Below are 17,046 nucleotides of genomic sequence, written 5' to 3' on the forward strand. Positions count from 1 at the left end.
AAGAAGTTGATTAATGTGGCAAGATCCTTCACCTTCATAATTCCTTCAGTCTAAGTCATGCATTTGCATATTGGGACTTTTTATTCCCTAGTTTTCAGAAAGAATTTCCTCAACTATTTGGAATTCTATTAGTTACAGATGCATTTGTGAAGCATCCAAAATGTAGGCCTCTTTGTGGTAGGTATTTTTTGAGAACATAGCCTCAGATACAATAAGGTCATGAAATAGTTTTTAAATATTACGTGAAATTACGTTTTTCCCCTTGTCTGTGGCATTGAATTACTCCCTCCATTAGTGGTGAAATGTACATAGTTCAACAAAAGTGTTTACATAAAAGTCTACAGTAGTTTTTATAAAAGACTATACTGCTATACAGTAGTTCACATATAAGATCCCTGAAAAAAAAAAAAAGTCTAATGATCACAAATGCTCCAAGCATTTATATGCACTCACTCTGTGTCTATGGCTGTGTAACCACTGCATTTAGCAGTACCACCGATAAGTTTCTCAGGAAGAATTCTTGTTAATCAATAAGATCTACAAACACTTCTATACAACTGAGGGCACGTTCAGTTTTACTTATGAATGGAAACTCTCCATTTGTAATAAGCGAACCGCATAGAAGAGGCAAAGCAAAACCTTAAAAATGAAGCCTCATCAGACTGTAAGCACAGAACTACTAATTAGGATAGCAAACAAGGCTTTCCAAAAACCGTGAATTTCGAGCATTGTAGTTTAAACACTTGATTTCGCCCCCTTTTAAAAACTCTTGCCACCGCACACGCTTAAATAAAAGCGCATACGCACACATACGCCTCATACCTACGCTCACACTAGCAGCGCTCGCCGCCGTTCGCTCACAGACGAGGCGCGGCCCCCGCCCCCGCGGCCGGCCACCACCCCGCCGCCGCCGCCGCGCCTAACGGGCGGCCCCCGACCCGGCTCGCCCTTGGCACGCGCCGGCGGCACCCGCCGCTCCCGGGGCCTCTCGCCGCTCTCGGGCTTGGCGCCCCGCGGACCTGCGGGACGAACGCAGCCGCGGCCGCCCTGGCCCCTTGCCCCGGGGGCCTTCACACGCCGCCGTCGCCACGACCGCCCCCCGCCCCCCCCCCCCCCCCCGCGCGCCCCACAGAGGGCGGGCGCGGACCCGGCAGAGACGGGAACTTCCGGCTGCGGGCCGCGCCCGCCCCTCACCTTGGCCGCGGCTCCGCTAAGCCAATGAGAGTGCGGAGAGGCTGCCGGGCAGGTAACCAAAGGCCCAATCAGAAAGCCCAGCAGGGAAAACAGGTGGGGGCGGGGCCTCGCCGTGCCCGGCGTGTGCCGCCCCGCCCCTTTCGCCCCGCTCGCGGCTGCACCAATCGGGCGCGGCGATACCGCCGGCTCCCTCCCCCCCCCCCCCACTCCCCCCGCCCGGCGGGTGTGTTTGGAGGTGGGAGCGCGGCGCGCGCTGGGAGCACGGCGAGGGGGGAGGGGCTACCTGACAGGAGCGGCGCGAGCCGGCACCGCCTGCGACATCAACGGGCAGCGCGCGCGCGCCCTGCCCCCCACCCCCCCCTCCGACGGCCGCCCCAACGGCCACCCAGGGCATGAGGGTCCGCCCGGGAGCCGGGCCGTGAGGGCAGCGCGCAGCCCGGGCCGGGCTTGTGGCCGGCGGAGCGCGGAAGGCGGCCATGGCCCTGGCGGCTCCGGAGACTCGGAAGTTCACGCGGGCGCTGAGCAAGCCCGGCACCGCGGCCGAGCTGCGGCAGAGCGTCTCCGAGGTGGTGCGCGGCTCCGTCCTCATGGTGAGTCCGCGCGGGGCCGGCGGCGGGCGCGCCCGGCCCCCTCCCCGATGCGCTGGGCCGCTCCGCGGTGGCAGTGCGGCTCCTGGCCTGCGGGGCAGCGGCGTCCCGCCGCGGGGGCCAGGGCAGCCGGCGGCCCCGCGGGAGGGGCCGGGCTCTTTGATCCTTTCCGGGCCCGTCTGGGCTGTCACGGCGGCGAGGGGGAAAAGCGGGGGGGGGGGGACCGGAGGGGCGGTTCGCCTCCCCTAAGTGGTGCTGCGGGCTCGGTGCTGGGGCAGCCGGAGGCACCCGGCGGGCGGAGGCGCTCCCGGCGGCAGCTGCGCGCGGGGCGCTGCCGTGGGCTGCGGCGCCTGGCGGGCACGGCTGGGCGCTCCCGGCGGCGCAGCGCCCTGGCGTGCGCTGCCGCTCTGCTGCTGCGCGCTGCAAACTTCTCCCCGGTCAGTGCGAGTTCCCTCGGCGTGAGGCGTTGCGGGGAAGTTGGAGGGAGCGGAGCTCTTTGGGAAGCTGCGGCTCCCCTCTAACCTTCCTCGCTGCACCTGCCTCACTGACAAGGTGTCTGGTTTATATGTGTGTTTTTTTAATGGTTTTTGTATCATGAAAAGGAGGATTACGCCCAGGATGCACCGAGAAGCCTATGTGCCTTCTTTTTTGTCCCACATGTAAAACGGGTGCTGTTGACACTTTGCCTTCACTGAAGTGCCTGTGTGTGTGTGTGTGTGTGTGAAAATAATCATGTAAAAAGTAAATTTTCATATTACTGTTATTCGTATTATTACTGTCTGTTCACTTTGCAATTAAAATGCCTTTTCTGTTGTTTTGAGTGTATTGTGCAGAATGATAGATGAGTACTGGCAAGTCTAGCAGGAATGGTTTAATATATTTTTTTTTGTCCACACTGTCAGTGCTGTGCCTGTGTTAGCATGTGGTATGTGTTCTTCCAAGTTTGCAGTTCTGCCCGTTAGTGAAATTAAACTGCGGAAAGTGGATTTGTAGGTAGGGTGCACCTGTAAATGGGAGCAGAGGGACCTAGGGAGAAGTATGTTTTTTTTTTTTTTTTTTTTTTTTTTTTGGCCTGCCTGCATGCAGGTTATGGCATCTTTAACAGCTTCAGCAAGATTTTTTTAGGGCTTCTTTCTTGGGACTCTTATTCATAGTATGTGTTTTCTGTGTGGTCCTGTTATCTCCAATATGCTTTAATAAGCACTTGCCCCTTGTAAGTAGGGAGTTTTCAGTGATGGTGGTTTCTGATGCTGGAAGCTGATCTGTTTTTGGCTTTTCACTCTTGCTGGCACTAAATGTGGTCTTCTCTAACTTTCGTGTACTGTTGATCAGAACGTATAGTCTGTCTTGTCATAGTCATGTGTTGTGAGAGTAGTGAACGCCATAGCTTTAATTTAAAGAAAAATAACATTTCTTTATTTGAGTAATGGCTCTGTAATGAAGTTATTCTTCATTTAAGTGTAGTTCAAAGAGTATGCAATGAAGGCTTTACGTGAATGGCTCAGGGTCCACCTGGAAAAGGGCAGCTTTCTGCCAGATATTAGTACATGTAATGTACATCTACTATATATTACCTTCTTTAGGGATCAGGTCTTTCATGGGAGGAGTAGAGGAAGAGTATATACAACTTTTTTTTTGCACTGAGAGAGCATGAAATGGAATTAAGTATTTTTTTACCACAAGTAAATATTTATTTTGAAATAATCATCAACACACCGCCTCCAATACAGTGTTTATAATTTGCTTATAATAAGTAATTTGCATATAACAAGTTTCACTGAGATGAGTGGGAAAATATTTATCTAATCTTTAATTCTTTCAGGTTGATAAAATACGTGAAAGTGTGGTACTCACTAACGTTCAGATATTTTTGCAAGAATGCCATGTGCCACAGAATTTTTAGGAGGTGAAAGAAGTGATTGTAGGAAGTGAGGAAGTGGCGTGTTGGCTCAATCTTATTCTGGATATAGTCTTCTATCACTATTTTAGGCATCAAAAATATTGCAAATATTAAACAATAAGTCACAATTTTCCATTAGCTTGATGTATAGAACAAATTTCCTACTTCTCTCCCGTACAGTTTTGTTCACCTTCCTCTTTCAACCCTAATTTACCCCTGCTGTTACGTCCTTCCCGTAGTTCCAAATACTCTTCACATCATCACTGAGCTCCTCTATTCCTGTTCCCACATTGCTTAATTCATGTAATAAAAGGCTAGTGTTGCTTTATTTATAAGCTGGATATCTTCCTCCTTTGAATCTGCTGTAACTCTTCTGTCAAGCTTGTGTCATTTGGAATCAAATTGTACTTTTTCTCTTTTTGAAAAGAAGGAATTTAAATGAGGATAGTATTTTTTTCTCTGCTGCAACAGAATTTTTGAGTCTGACCTGCTTCTGAGCTGTTGGTGTTTCTAAGCTTTATTATCTAAAAAAATTTGTTAGGCTAACGTGAACATTCTTACCAGTATTGTAATAGCTGTAGAATAAGCTAGGAAGATATATTTCTTAAAGAAAAGAAAACACACTTTTTTTTTTCTAAACTGCCTCTAAAAGTTCTTTGATAAAGCAACTTCCTTTTTTTTTTTTTTTTTTTTTTTTAACTTGGTTGTCAGCAAAATGTCTTGCTTAAAACATTGCTCAGCATTGGTAACTAATGTGATCTTACTGTCATCACTTGCTTGTGAACAATTACTGAAGCTTTCCAATACTGGAAAAACACTGGAACTGTTGTCCATTGTCTAGTCTTGTAGTGTAGAATCTGGAGACAGGAAACAATGAGCTTAAGCTAGCAGTTGTTGATGAATGATCTGTTCAGATAGGTACAACCAAATACTGCTTCAGAGTGTACATCTCTGCATCAGAGCCTATTAAAAAGGTGATGCAAATCAGGCTGTCTTTATTAACAGTAGGAGACAGAGGTGGACTACTAATATTTCTAAAGCTGTATAGATTCTCCAGCTTGTTTTTGGGACTGGTTTTTATCAGTTCGATCTATTTTTACCATCAACGCTACAGTCAAGTCTTTCTTGATATACTTAAGACAAACACATTTCACATCTTTCAGTCAGGTTTATTATATAGCATTTCATAAAGTATACTTGTCTTTTCTGGATTGTTAATGTTTCTAGGATCATATTCATGAAAAAGCATTGAAAATAGCACGTCATTAGAATAGCACAATATAAAGTATTTGGATTGCTCTTCACTGGAACAAAAGTCAGATTTTCAGCTGACTGACAGGATAAATAGCTTTGAGTAGTTAAAAAAAAAAAAAAAGCCACTAAGCAGATGTTATTAGTCAAGCTAGTTAGTCAAGTTTAATTCAATTAAGCAAGCTATCCTGTCAACATTGAACTTCTCATATGTTCTTTCTGTTTGATTTAGTTTGCTGAACAATGAATGCAGTTTGGTTGGCTGAACTGAAAACACATTGTTTGGCAATGAGCTTCTCAAACCAGTACACAGCATGTAATATGTATCTTGATAATTTGGGTGCATTTTTAGCTATTTTGTGCATGACAATAGCATCCTTGCTGAGGACAGTGTTCCTATGCATTGCTGATACTGTTTTGATTTACGCCTAGCCATGTGATTTAATGTGGTGACTACAGCTACCTGAAGAAGCTGAGGAGTCTGTCTCTTAAACCAGCAATCTTATTGAGCAAATTCCAATGCAGTTTTAGCATTCATGTCCACTTGGAAGTGGTGTAGTCTCTTGAAGTGATGATGAATTATCTAAAACATGTTCTTTACAGATTAGTAGGACTTCAGGAGGGATATTTGGAGCCTCATTAAATACTATGTTAATGATAAATTATCTTAGTGGCAAAATAATGCATGTTCTATGTAAAATCAAGATTATGCTTCAGGATAGGTAAATAACCAATTAAGAGAATGTTTGGCATACCAGTTTTGCTTTTCTTCTGCCTAGCTGTCAATAAGTACCTTTAGCATGTGTACATATAATGAAAGGATATAGACAGACCAAATAAATCAGAGAAGGTTGTTTCCCCTATATTAAAATTAACCATACATATAAGAGGCCTGAAACTGGGGATATGTGAAAACAGCCTAAAATCTAAATAATTCTCTGATTATCCTGACTGGTTTACTTTTTATGAATTGAACATATAAAGCAAGTTTGAGTATTAGAAGGATGAAATTACTGTGTCTAATACAGTCTTAGGCATTATATGTAAATGAGTCTACCTGATAGAAGTCTTAAGTTCTAAAACTCTTTCAAAAATTTAGCTCTCCAGATATTGAGGAAAGACAGTATATTGTAAAGACAACAGCAACATCGCCTAGCAAACCCTTGATATTGAATGCCTCTTTTTTTTTTTTTTTTTTTTTTTTTTTTTTTTTTCCTAAAAAGAAGACTTGGGTCTGGATTTGAGGAGAATGTCAACTTTTTCTTTCCAGTCTTCAACCCATAAGAAAACTATGGTGTGCCCCATGTCATATTATTATGCTTTTAGCTTCCTGTTTTTCCAAGGTAGTTACTGGAAAGATTATATAGGACTCCATTCTGATTTGGTATTTCTTTTTCTGATTCGTTCATTCTAATTTCGGATATCTTGTGGACACATGCTTTGTGTGCATTACTGCAAAGAAGCTTCTCTGTGCTGCTGAATGGAGTAGACTACTTGATGAAGATAATTATTTTTTAAATAGAGGACTAAATGCTTTAAAATAGTTTAGAATCCAGCAAACATCAGATGTAGGCTGAAGCTGGATTGGGCCTTCAGTCTGTTCTCAGCAGTAGCTCTCATGCAGCACAGAATACCACAGCATAACTTTTTTCATCTCTTCCTCCTACTCATGCCCTTTAAAACTAAAGCAGGATCACATATTTGGATCTTGATAAAAGTAGAACTCATTGCACCTGAATTTAAACTTGTGAATTTCACAACTGTGATTTTTTTCCCCTATATTGAAGATCTTATGTAACTTATTACAGTATATCCAGTTTAGTCATCTGTTTCTTGACACTGCATTATGCTCTTATGCAAATGTGTTGGAAGGGTCTCTGCTTACTAATTTTGAAAACTAGACCTTTAATATGGACCAGTTTCTCTGTTGGATGGATGTAGCTGTTCAAGTTAATTTTAAGCATAGGTGGCTATCTGTCTTAGTGGTCGCTTACATGTGCATAATGTGTGCTGGGATTAGATAACCATCACATGTGTCCATGTACATGCAAACTCGATCATTGAACCAGATACTTGTATTTATGAAGTAACTTTAAGATTCTGCCAAGTTTATGCACGTTTACTCCAAAAATAATAAAAATTATTGCTAGTTCATTTAAGCAAGTTAGGGAACTTCTATTTTTCCAAACAGCAGGAAGCTTTACAATTTTTCTTCTTAGAAATGTATTTTCCATATTACTTATTTAAGATTTTTTTCAACTGTCAGGTTATTAGTGCCAGTGGCACGGAGATAAGGAAAGAGTATAACACCTTCGTCACTGCTGTCTGAGTAACTCTTACTTAAACCTAAATGTCCACGTCTGACCAGATTAGTTTTGCTTCAGAAACATAAAAAAAAATATTTAATTTCTCTGTGGAGGTAGGGACAGGAGGTATAAGGGTGAATTATTCCATCTTTATGCCATCTTTGGTGAATTAGAAATGAGAGGAAGAATGGACAATTCAGAAATTGTTTTCTGCATTCTACTGCATCCAGACTGCCTGAGTCTGGAGACTCAGGGAGTTCAAGTGAGGGGAAAACTAGAAAGAAGTGGTGAGTTACCTTTGAAAACTCTGACTGGATCTGGCACCTCAAACTGGTGAAACTAATCACTGTATTCTATAAATCTGTGCTGTGTTTGAGTTAGTGGTATCTTAAGACTGATAGGTGTCCATTCAAAAAAAAAAAAAAAAAAAGTAAGAGGTTCTTTCATGGGTGGAGTGGGGAGGGGTGCTATGGCTCCCTCCTTCTGTATACTTGTTCTGTAGTATGCTAGGTTGCTTTTTACAAACAATGCAATCTTAGCTCTGTGTCCCGATGAATCTTGGCCTGTGTCCCAAGAAAGCAAGCAAGGGGCTCAAGCACTGACAGGTCTTGGTGCTATCAGTGTAAATATCAGCCTTATCCTGAGTTCTAACATTAAACCTCTGAGCCCAGTCCAAGCTTTGCTTTCTTCCTATTAGGGGACCAATTAGAATTTCTTCCCACTCACCGTCTGAAGAGAAGGATGTCAGGTATCTTAAGAAGGAAGTTTGCTGGTCAGTTGCTTGACCTGTTTTGTCAAAAAAGAAGATGCAAGTTCTGGATCCTTTTTCTGTCTTGTGACAATAAGAAGGAGAAATAAGTCAACTGAGACAGATCATCATCTGAAAAATCTGATTCACAGGGTTTGTGTGGAAAGGTTAAGTGTAATAAGAACTTGCTATGTAAAATAGTGTCAGTGCTGGTAGTTCTGGAACAAAAGTCAACTTTGTAATTCTTACCAAATCAAGGAAAAATGGTTTACAGTGACCTTTTTTTTTTTTTTTTTTTTTTTTTTTCTCTTCCTGGCTGCTTTGGCAGTATACTGGAAAACTCTTTTCTGGTGATAATTCTAGAAAGAACACCATAAAAATGAAAAAAATACAGGATACTAAAGCAATAAAACCATTTAGTTTCCAAAAGGGCACCTCATTCTTGTAAACTTGCTTAAAATTTTCAGGAATCAATAGGTTTGTGGATAAACACTATCCAAGTACTCGGAAGTTGAAATTAATAGTCTCTCTTGAAGGTTCTTCTACTAAGGGAAATATTTGTTGATTTTGTGGGAAAATCAAGTAACCTCGCACAAAGATTAAAAAAAAAAAGGTGTACTTCAGTTGTTTATTTTTTTAACATTAAAGATTTAACTTAGAGCAAAGCTGAAAAGGAGTAATGCTGATTCAGAGCTACTAGAAAGCAGGAAAGGCTGTAATGTAGATCCATCTTGTATATAAATAATCCTTAGCTGTGACTTTGGGTGCTTTTGATACTTGGTTGTAGCTATTGACTATATTTTACAAATATAATCCCTGAACAAGGTGTGACTATATTTTATACTCAGAATAGATTTACAGTTTTTAGTATCAAAAGCGTTTAAATATTTAATTACACCAAGGCAAAATGCAATACACTGCAATTTATTTGGAATTACAAGTGGAGGGTAGTTGATTTCTGGGGCCTGGAATACAATGTGCGTAACTTCTGGGGGTATTTAATTTGATTTCATTTTGCAGGTCCAGGACCTCAGCTATCTTTGGGTACTTGTGCTTTGAACTTACTAAAAGATACATGATCTTTGTACCTCACTGGTTATCCAAGGCGTGGGTTCGCTTACTCTGCTGATGCGAATATTGAAATATGTATGGGTAAGAAAAGCAGAATTTCTACAGAAAGAGTTAGGTGCTTTCAGTGGGAGAGGAAAAGGTTAATAAGATAGCTCTTGGTCTCTTTTTAACAGGCTTGTGAAGAAATCAAAAGGCAAATGGAAATGCTAACATTGTGAGGCTTAACATTGAGAAAGAGCTTTGTTTTTAAAATGTGTAAAGACTACTCATCTATACTCCAGTTTGCCAATGCTATTCATACTTTTGTTCTTACACATTGGTCTTTACCCTTCGGTGTTCTAAGAAGTACTGTTCTTCACCAGAGCACTGATGCAGAGTAAGATAGTAAATCTAAAAGTCACCTGATGGTCATCTAGCCTCTTCTTCACTTGTCCCTAGTACAAGGATTGTAAGTGGTATTTCAGTCCTATTTATGCCAGGCTTATTTGCAGCCTCTTTTGAACTGACGCTAATATCTGTGCAGCTGACCGTCATCTGATTGAGTAGATGCTTTAGCTAAAAACTAGTAGTAATATCTTTTCTTTTAAGAGCGTTGAAGGAAGCTTCAGTCTTACTGTTTTGTAATCCAGGATGGATTGATTTTAAATTCGTAATGGAACCCAGTCCTCAATCAGTTTAAAAAGAGCATTCAAGTTCATGAAGAGATGGCATACATAAGAATTTCTTGCAGGATGCAGTTCTAGTTTCCTGGAGAAATTGACTTTGGAGTTTTACTTGCCAAGCTTGTTATGATCTGAATTATTTGCCTGGTGTATGTGGTCTCAGATGGTCCAACAGTGTTATATAAAAGTTTGTTTTCATTTATAGCATAAAGCATGATTCAGTAAGTTTTTATTGCCATGAAATATTGAAGTCTCTAACAAGAAGGAAAAAAATTCTTGCAGTATGCTCGCTGGGAAGGTGATAATACTGTTTAGTAAAGTTCAAGGGACAGTACTTTCAGCATAATATATTGGCAGCTAATGCTTTAGGAAGTGGAAGCTGGGACTTGTTCCTGACTGAATGAGGAAAAAGGGAAGGAGAAAGACTTGAATCTGAGTACCCTCATAGATGAATTAAAAGTAGGTTCTGAGCTCTTCCCTCAACATGGTAGCGTTGCTCAACACCAGGTTTTGACTGCGGGGTTTGTTTTTCCTGGTATACTGTACTCTTCTTTATTCTGGCATGGCTTAATAAGTGTTTCTGAAAATAATTGTAATTATTTGTATGTATTATATTTGTTATATAATATATTTTATGTTATAAATATTATCTATTAAATATACAATATTTTATACATATATCAATACATATAGATACAATAAATAGTATCTATTAAATATACAATATTATAATTGTTCTGTAGCTCTCTAATATTAATAGGGTTATGTTGTATTTATTGTGTCAGTTGTTTAGGAGCCTAGAACAATCACTTAAACTTCATAAAGCTGAAAGGTATATTACCACTAGATGGAGTACCATGAGCATATTTCAATACCAGAAATCTTACATTAAGGCTTGTGATATAAAACAGTTAAGAGCCAGGTGTTTTGTGCCTGACACTCAATATTGTAGGTTTATTTGCTCAGTTTACGTTGACTTGGGCAGCTTCCTAAAGCTCTGTTGTGTCCAGATTTATGATATATTTGAGTGAAGCTTGAATTTATGGTGCATGCTTTACTGACAATTCTCAGTGTTTATCTGTGGATGAAAACTTGTGAGAAGATTGACCTTTCTGCAGCTCTTAAGTATGTGACCTAAAAATGTGAGCTATATGATATTTAATTGTTTGTGACTAGTGGGTTTTTGAGTTTGTGTGTATCTCTCCATCAGCATATATGCTGATTAAAATCTTTGGAACAGCATTTCTTGGGTTGAATCATTTATGCTTCCTTCCCACTTGTGTAAGTTAATAAAGAGCCTAACGGTTATCAGCATTCATTCCCTTGTTCATGATTAAAAGAAACTTCTGACATTAGCCAGCTATGACTGTTTCCTTGACTGGATATGACAGAACTACATCTTGCTCCAATTTCTATAAAAATAGCTTCTGACTTTTGATTTAATCTTTGATATTAGGGACATCTAATACAATTGATATATTGCACCTGGTCTTCAATCTGTGACTATGTTGTTGTGGTGTAGTTAGTACTGCTGATATTAGAGTAGTTTTTTGTTTCTGTTTTAGAGTCTTTTCTTGAAGCCTTGCTGAATATGCAGATTCTCTCTCAAAATTACATGGGAACCCAAACAGGCTATTCTCAAGAGTGCCTCATTGAGTAATTATATAGGCTTTCTTTTGAAGGGTGGACTTATTTTGGATTTTTCTTTCTGTCTTTGTGGTCACTGTGTGGCTACCTAGTATAATGCCATGGAATCATGAAGGTTGAAAGGAAAAAATCTAGAGGTCAGCTAATCCAGTCCCCTGCTCAAAGCAGGTCCAGTTAGATCAGATTGCTCGAGACTTGGCCAGTCTGATTTTGGTATCCACGAGGATGGATATTCTGCAGTTCCAGTGTTTGACCACCCTTGTGGTCAAAAAATTTATTTTTCTTATATCTAAACGAAATGTTCTGTGCCTGCTACATCTTGCCCTATGACCACACCTTCAGGAAGAGTCTGGCTTCGTCTCTGTACATTCCCATTATGTAGTTGTATTCAGCAATAAGATCTCTCTTTGGCCTTTTCTTAAAGCTGAACATTTCTGTGTCTCTTAGCTTTTTTCTCGTGCATAATATGCTACATCCCTGTAACCTTCATGATGGCCCTCTGCTGGGAACCCTCTGCTCTAGTATGTCAGTATCTTTCTTGTACTGATGAGCCTGTTTGGCATGTTCAACTTATTGTCTGCCAATATGGGACTAGTAACATCCACTTTATCATCCACTTACTCAGTCCACATCTGCCTAGTTTAGCTACAAGAATACTATAGGAGACTGTGAGAGGCTATGTGGAAGTAAAGTTATTCAAAATGAACTGCTCTTTCCTTGTGTGCAGAGCCAGTCATGTCATCACAGCAGGCAAACAGGTTGATCAGACGTGATTTGTGAATCGTAAATCTATGCTGTCTGCTTGCAGTCACCACTGTTACCTTTCATATGGCTGGAAATGCCTTCCATGATTTTCCTGGAGACTGGACTGAGTCTGAGCAGCTTGTAGTTTCCTTGCTCCTCTTGCACTACTTGCAAACAGGTGTGAGATGTAGCAGAAATAATCCTTATCTAAGCAGACATTCTGCACTAGTTTTGACAAATCAAATGCTTAAGAGTTTTATTCTTAAGACAAAGTAAAACTCACTATTGTGCTGGGTGCAGGTTTTTTGCATGGTTCCTTCTTTCCAAAGAAACATTAGTTCTTGAAGGGAGTTAACTGACAAAGCTCTTCTATGAAATTTGTGTGAAGCAGTCAGTGCAGGAACAGTCCTTTCAACAGGATCTGGAACCTGAACTTTCCTCCTCCACCTTGCTACATGCATTCCTAGTAAGTACGGACTGCTTTGTATTCGTATCTTTATCCTCTTGCTGGGCTAGTGGGTCTTGAATTCTTTCCTGCAGCATATGTTTATCAGTCAGAAGTGAGTACTTTGGCCTGGATAGTCTGGTTGCTAAGGCATTCCAAAGAGTGGTGAGTGGTGTTGATTTTAATGTCTTTGGGCAGAGGAGCGTGAGGCCCATACCTCCAGCATTCTGAGCTGATACATAGACAGTTGCCAGATGAAAAGTTGTGCCCTGCTTACAGATACTATTATGCTTTGAGAAAGCTGAATTAAGGCAGTAGGTGTTAAGATCCTTTAGGAACCAGGTGTTCACTCCTATCAAGATGGCAGTTGTTTGTGTATGTTAAGGGTCAATGGAAATTTAAATACCAACTTCTAATGTCTTAAGGTATTAAGCATATTTTTGTGGCTCTTATACTAAGACCTAGATGCTTAACCACTGGCTGAATTATGTTCTCTTGCAGATATAGGCCTGTGTCATTATGAAATGCTTTGCTATAGTGATAGCACTATCCATATTGTTTTATAGTAACACATTCCATTGGAAGGTCTCCATAGTTCTGATCTGTATTCTCTCAACTGTTAAATTTGCCTAGTTATCTCTGATAAATTCTCATTTTGTTACTGAGTCTTTTGGAGGGTCTACTGCAGATTTTAAATTAACCCAGGTAAATTTTCCCAAAAGACTTCTACCTTTGTAAATGACAAGCAATGTCAAATTGAATAACTGTCTGATTTCTGGCATACCTATTTACTTTGTACCTATATGATTCTACTTGCCAAAATGCATTTGAGTTCATCAAAGGGTTACCTAACGTGTTAGTCTGAAGTCCTGCAGCTCCCAAGTGAAAAGTGATTATTAAACAGTTACTGTAATCAGAGGAGGACTGGTGGTTAGACCATAAGCAATTACGGAACACTGTTGTTCAACAGGTCCAGACATTTTTTTGGAGGGGAACCAGAGCTGCTTCTTTTTGCCTGTACAACAGAAGTAGTCTCAAAAGGAGATACTTTCTAAAGAAACAACTTGGAGCTAACAGCAACTAACTTATCTTTTTGTCTTTGGCAGTTTCACAGTGCAAGCAGCAGGTCATATAGTGAAAAGAAATAAGGAGAAACTTGTTTTTCTCCCATATAAACCATGCAGTCTGGTTTAGAGATGTACAATATGTCTGTCCCAGCTTAGTGAATGGAGTAGAGCATATTTGTCCTGTTCTGGTGAGTTTTTTGTTGTTTCGGTTTTGAAAAGGGGAGGATAGGTAGAGAGACAGAAGAAGGTACAGAGACATCACTATGCAAGATTCAGGCTTATGAACGTGCACTTCAGAGTAGGATTCATGCCAAATTCACACTTTCTTCCCCATTCCCTCTGCCCCGACTTTTTCTTATGTTGCCTTAACACAATTTGTGTTTCTTACAGTATGTGAAATGTACTAACTTAACAATTGTACTAACGGTTACCTTTGAGAATATGGGACTGTAAGGAACTACTTGGATTACTGTCAAATATTGATTTTTTTAAAATAAAATTGCTTATTTTTAAATCAATGAGTTTGCATACTGCTATGCTATATTTAGGCTAGAAATAAAATGGAAGTGTACTGAGATGCATTAGCTAGCCAGATGTTAGGGAAAAGTGCTTGTAAATCTTGAATATTTATCTAAATCTCTCACTATATCATCTGAGCATTTCCTTGAGATAACCTAGTTTGCATGGGGGAGGAATCTGTTATTCACATCATAAATCTGTTTATTCCCTCTCTTCATTCCTCATTCCTTTTAATTTAGCTTGTTCTAACTGCATTACAACAACTTTGTGCTTGTAAATTCACTCTCTCACCCCGTTTTACAATTGGGTAAGAGTGTGGCTAATGAGAACCGTGTTGATGATATAAATTGTCATTGTCTTATATACTTACCACACAGTTAGCAGTGCTACCATTTGTATATTTTTATACTCAGTTGATGTGAGTTTTGGTTGATGTTGAGTATTATGAATTGAGAAGAAACCAGCATTTTCTGTATTAAAAAGTTATTGAGATTTGGGAGAGAGGGGGTTAAAATAAAAAAGTGAATTTGTTAAGAAATGGCTTTTCTTTTAGAGGATAAAATAAGTATACAAGAAGTTAAGTAATCCAGATCATACTGACAGATTTGGAATTAAGGAGATTCACAGCTTAAAAGCCATCACCATATGCAAGTACACTTCTATAATGTATTTGTATAATTCAGCAGAAACAATGAAATAATCTGGTCAAAGTATTGGCTGTGGGTACATCCTATAGCCAACCATCTTTTCTTTTCTGTCCACATTTAATAGCCTTGGATAGTCATATGACTACTCCATATTTCTGTTTGCTTACTTCTAAAGGGAATGGTTCTTTTCTGTCTCTAAAATAATTACAGTGAAAAGGCACTCTAGAAAGTGCATTTTCAATACTCAAAATGTAATAATCGTCCTGGCAGGGATTTTTGAGATTTTTTTTTTTTTTTTTTTTTAATTCAAGCCCTGCTAAAAAACTTAGATTAGGTTTTTAAAAGTATATGTGTGTGTGTGTGTGTTTTGGGGGTGTAAAGTAAGAAAGTGCAGCTCTTGTGGTGTATTAGATCAGCAGAAATATAAAACTTGCTGATCTCTGTCAAGATTAATACTGCCGTAGTGTGGATTGAGACAGTTACTTTTTACAAGTTCCTTGCCTTTACATGTCGTTACCTTTACAGATGACTTTTAAAAATTATTTTTTTTCTTTTCTGAATCAAATATATTTGCATACTTGTTTCACAGATACTAATACAGTGTGTAGAACAGAATCCTGTGATGATAAACTGAATCAATTTGGATGTAATCCATTATATAACTGAGAAATATATATATTTAAAACTTCATATTATGTTTTTGTTTTAGAAGTGGATGTTGTTCTGAACTAGATATTTAGTCAGCTATGTTCTTTTTGGTGTGACTTGACTATTTTCAATCAAGGACTAGCAAAAGCCAATTTCTGTCAGATAGGAACTTTTTAACCAGTTTTGCCTATGAAGAAGAAAGAAAAAAGTAAAGACAGTTGTCTGCCTTCAGCTTCTGTGTGGGCTGGCTGAACTGGAAAAAGCCTGCTGCCAGCATATAGATTTGCTAAAGTAGGTTTATACAGTAACACATTGTTTCCATAGCAGCCTTAATCTAATATTTTTTTTCCCTCATAGTATGACTTTTTGATTTTGAAATCGTTTTTAAACACTAAAAAGCACATTTAGGTCAAGCAAAGATCTGCTTGCTAGTACGAACGCTGTGCTAAGCATTCTGGGAGAGTGCTTTCTTGCAGCAGATGAGGATTCTTTGTGGCTGACAGCAGAAACTGCAGCAGTATCTTTGCAGTTTCCTTTCATCTTTGATTATGTTCTAAGGATCTTTGAAAAATAGGAGCTATTTCTCTGACCCTCTGGAATATCTTTTCATCTCTATTGTAGAGTATAGCTCATGATGAAAGCCTGCTACCTTCTACAGCTGAGGTATCCTTTGCTTTTCAGTACCCTCTGATTTTTGTCTTCTGTGACTGGATTTTTGGCAGTGTTCAGCTGAAGCAAATAGGATTACATATCAGTAGCTGATGGTTTCTAGTAGAGGGAGGTACTACGTATCGGACCTAATGAAGATGATACCAAGGAATATTTCTGTGAAGCACACGAAAATAATTTCCATTGAGCAACGGAAGAAGTCATTCTACAAATGCAATCAGGGTTACTAGAAATGCAAAATTCAACAGATTTGGAATGGGTTGCACTACTAGTGTGGTTCTGTTTAAAGGCATTCGTACGGTTTTTGAGAGAAACTGTGGTTATATTTGCAAACAGCAAGGAGAAAACAATGCCCTTGAATATACAGCATTCAGCTTGCCAAATGAAGATTCAGGAATATTGTTTCATTCATTCCTGGTAAATATGAACTTGTTTTATTAATAATTTTGTCTGCTAATTGAAAGATAAGCTATAAACAGAATAACATGTTTATTGAATATCTACAGTATACAAAGACAAATTCAACTTACTTTAATATTACAGGTTGTTACTGCATGCATGTATGTGACATGTAATGCACATGTGCATACAAGTGTAGATCTCAAAGCTTATGTATTTATTTCATGTATATTTATTTAGATTTCTATTAATAGCTCTGAAGAATTTATACTCTATAAACAGGATTGTTATAGAAGATTGTCTGCTGTAAGATCTTTATTTACATACTCTTGGAATATATTTGTCTTTGGTGCTTCAAGTGAAGTATGGAAAATTATGTTATTTGGAAAAACTAAGGAATGCGTTGTTGGAAGAGAAGTAACCCAGGATGTAAGGTTTATTTGTCAGATAGATTTGGATGTTTGTTTCTTGAAACTATTCTATTTCCATGTAACTTACTGCAAGGGATGAGGGAGCATTCTGGAAGAAAAAAAATGGCTAAA

The 17,046-nt window shown here is 39.6% G+C and overlaps 1 protein-coding gene across 5 annotated transcripts in view; it reads left to right on the plus strand.

Moving 5' to 3' along the window:
* The first annotated feature begins 1,604 nt into the window (after positions 1–1,604).
* DOCK9 (dedicator of cytokinesis 9) overlaps positions 1,605–17,046 on the plus strand; it is a 144,185-nt gene continuing 128,743 nt past the window's right edge. For all 5 annotated transcript variants that reach the window (XM_062566824.1, XM_062566816.1, XM_062566820.1 and 2 more), the window contains exon 1: positions 1,605–1,784. In XM_062566824.1, coding sequence (XP_062422808.1) covers positions 1,671–1,784 — 114 coding nt within the window. In that variant the 5' untranslated portion in view covers positions 1,605–1,670. The remainder of the gene's footprint in view (positions 1,785–17,046) is intronic.

The sequence above is a fragment of the Rhea pennata genome, chromosome 1 (assembly GCF_028389875.1).
Source record: "Rhea pennata isolate bPtePen1 chromosome 1, bPtePen1.pri, whole genome shotgun sequence".
Classification (NCBI taxonomy): Eukaryota; Metazoa; Chordata; class Aves; order Rheiformes; family Rheidae; genus Rhea; species Rhea pennata.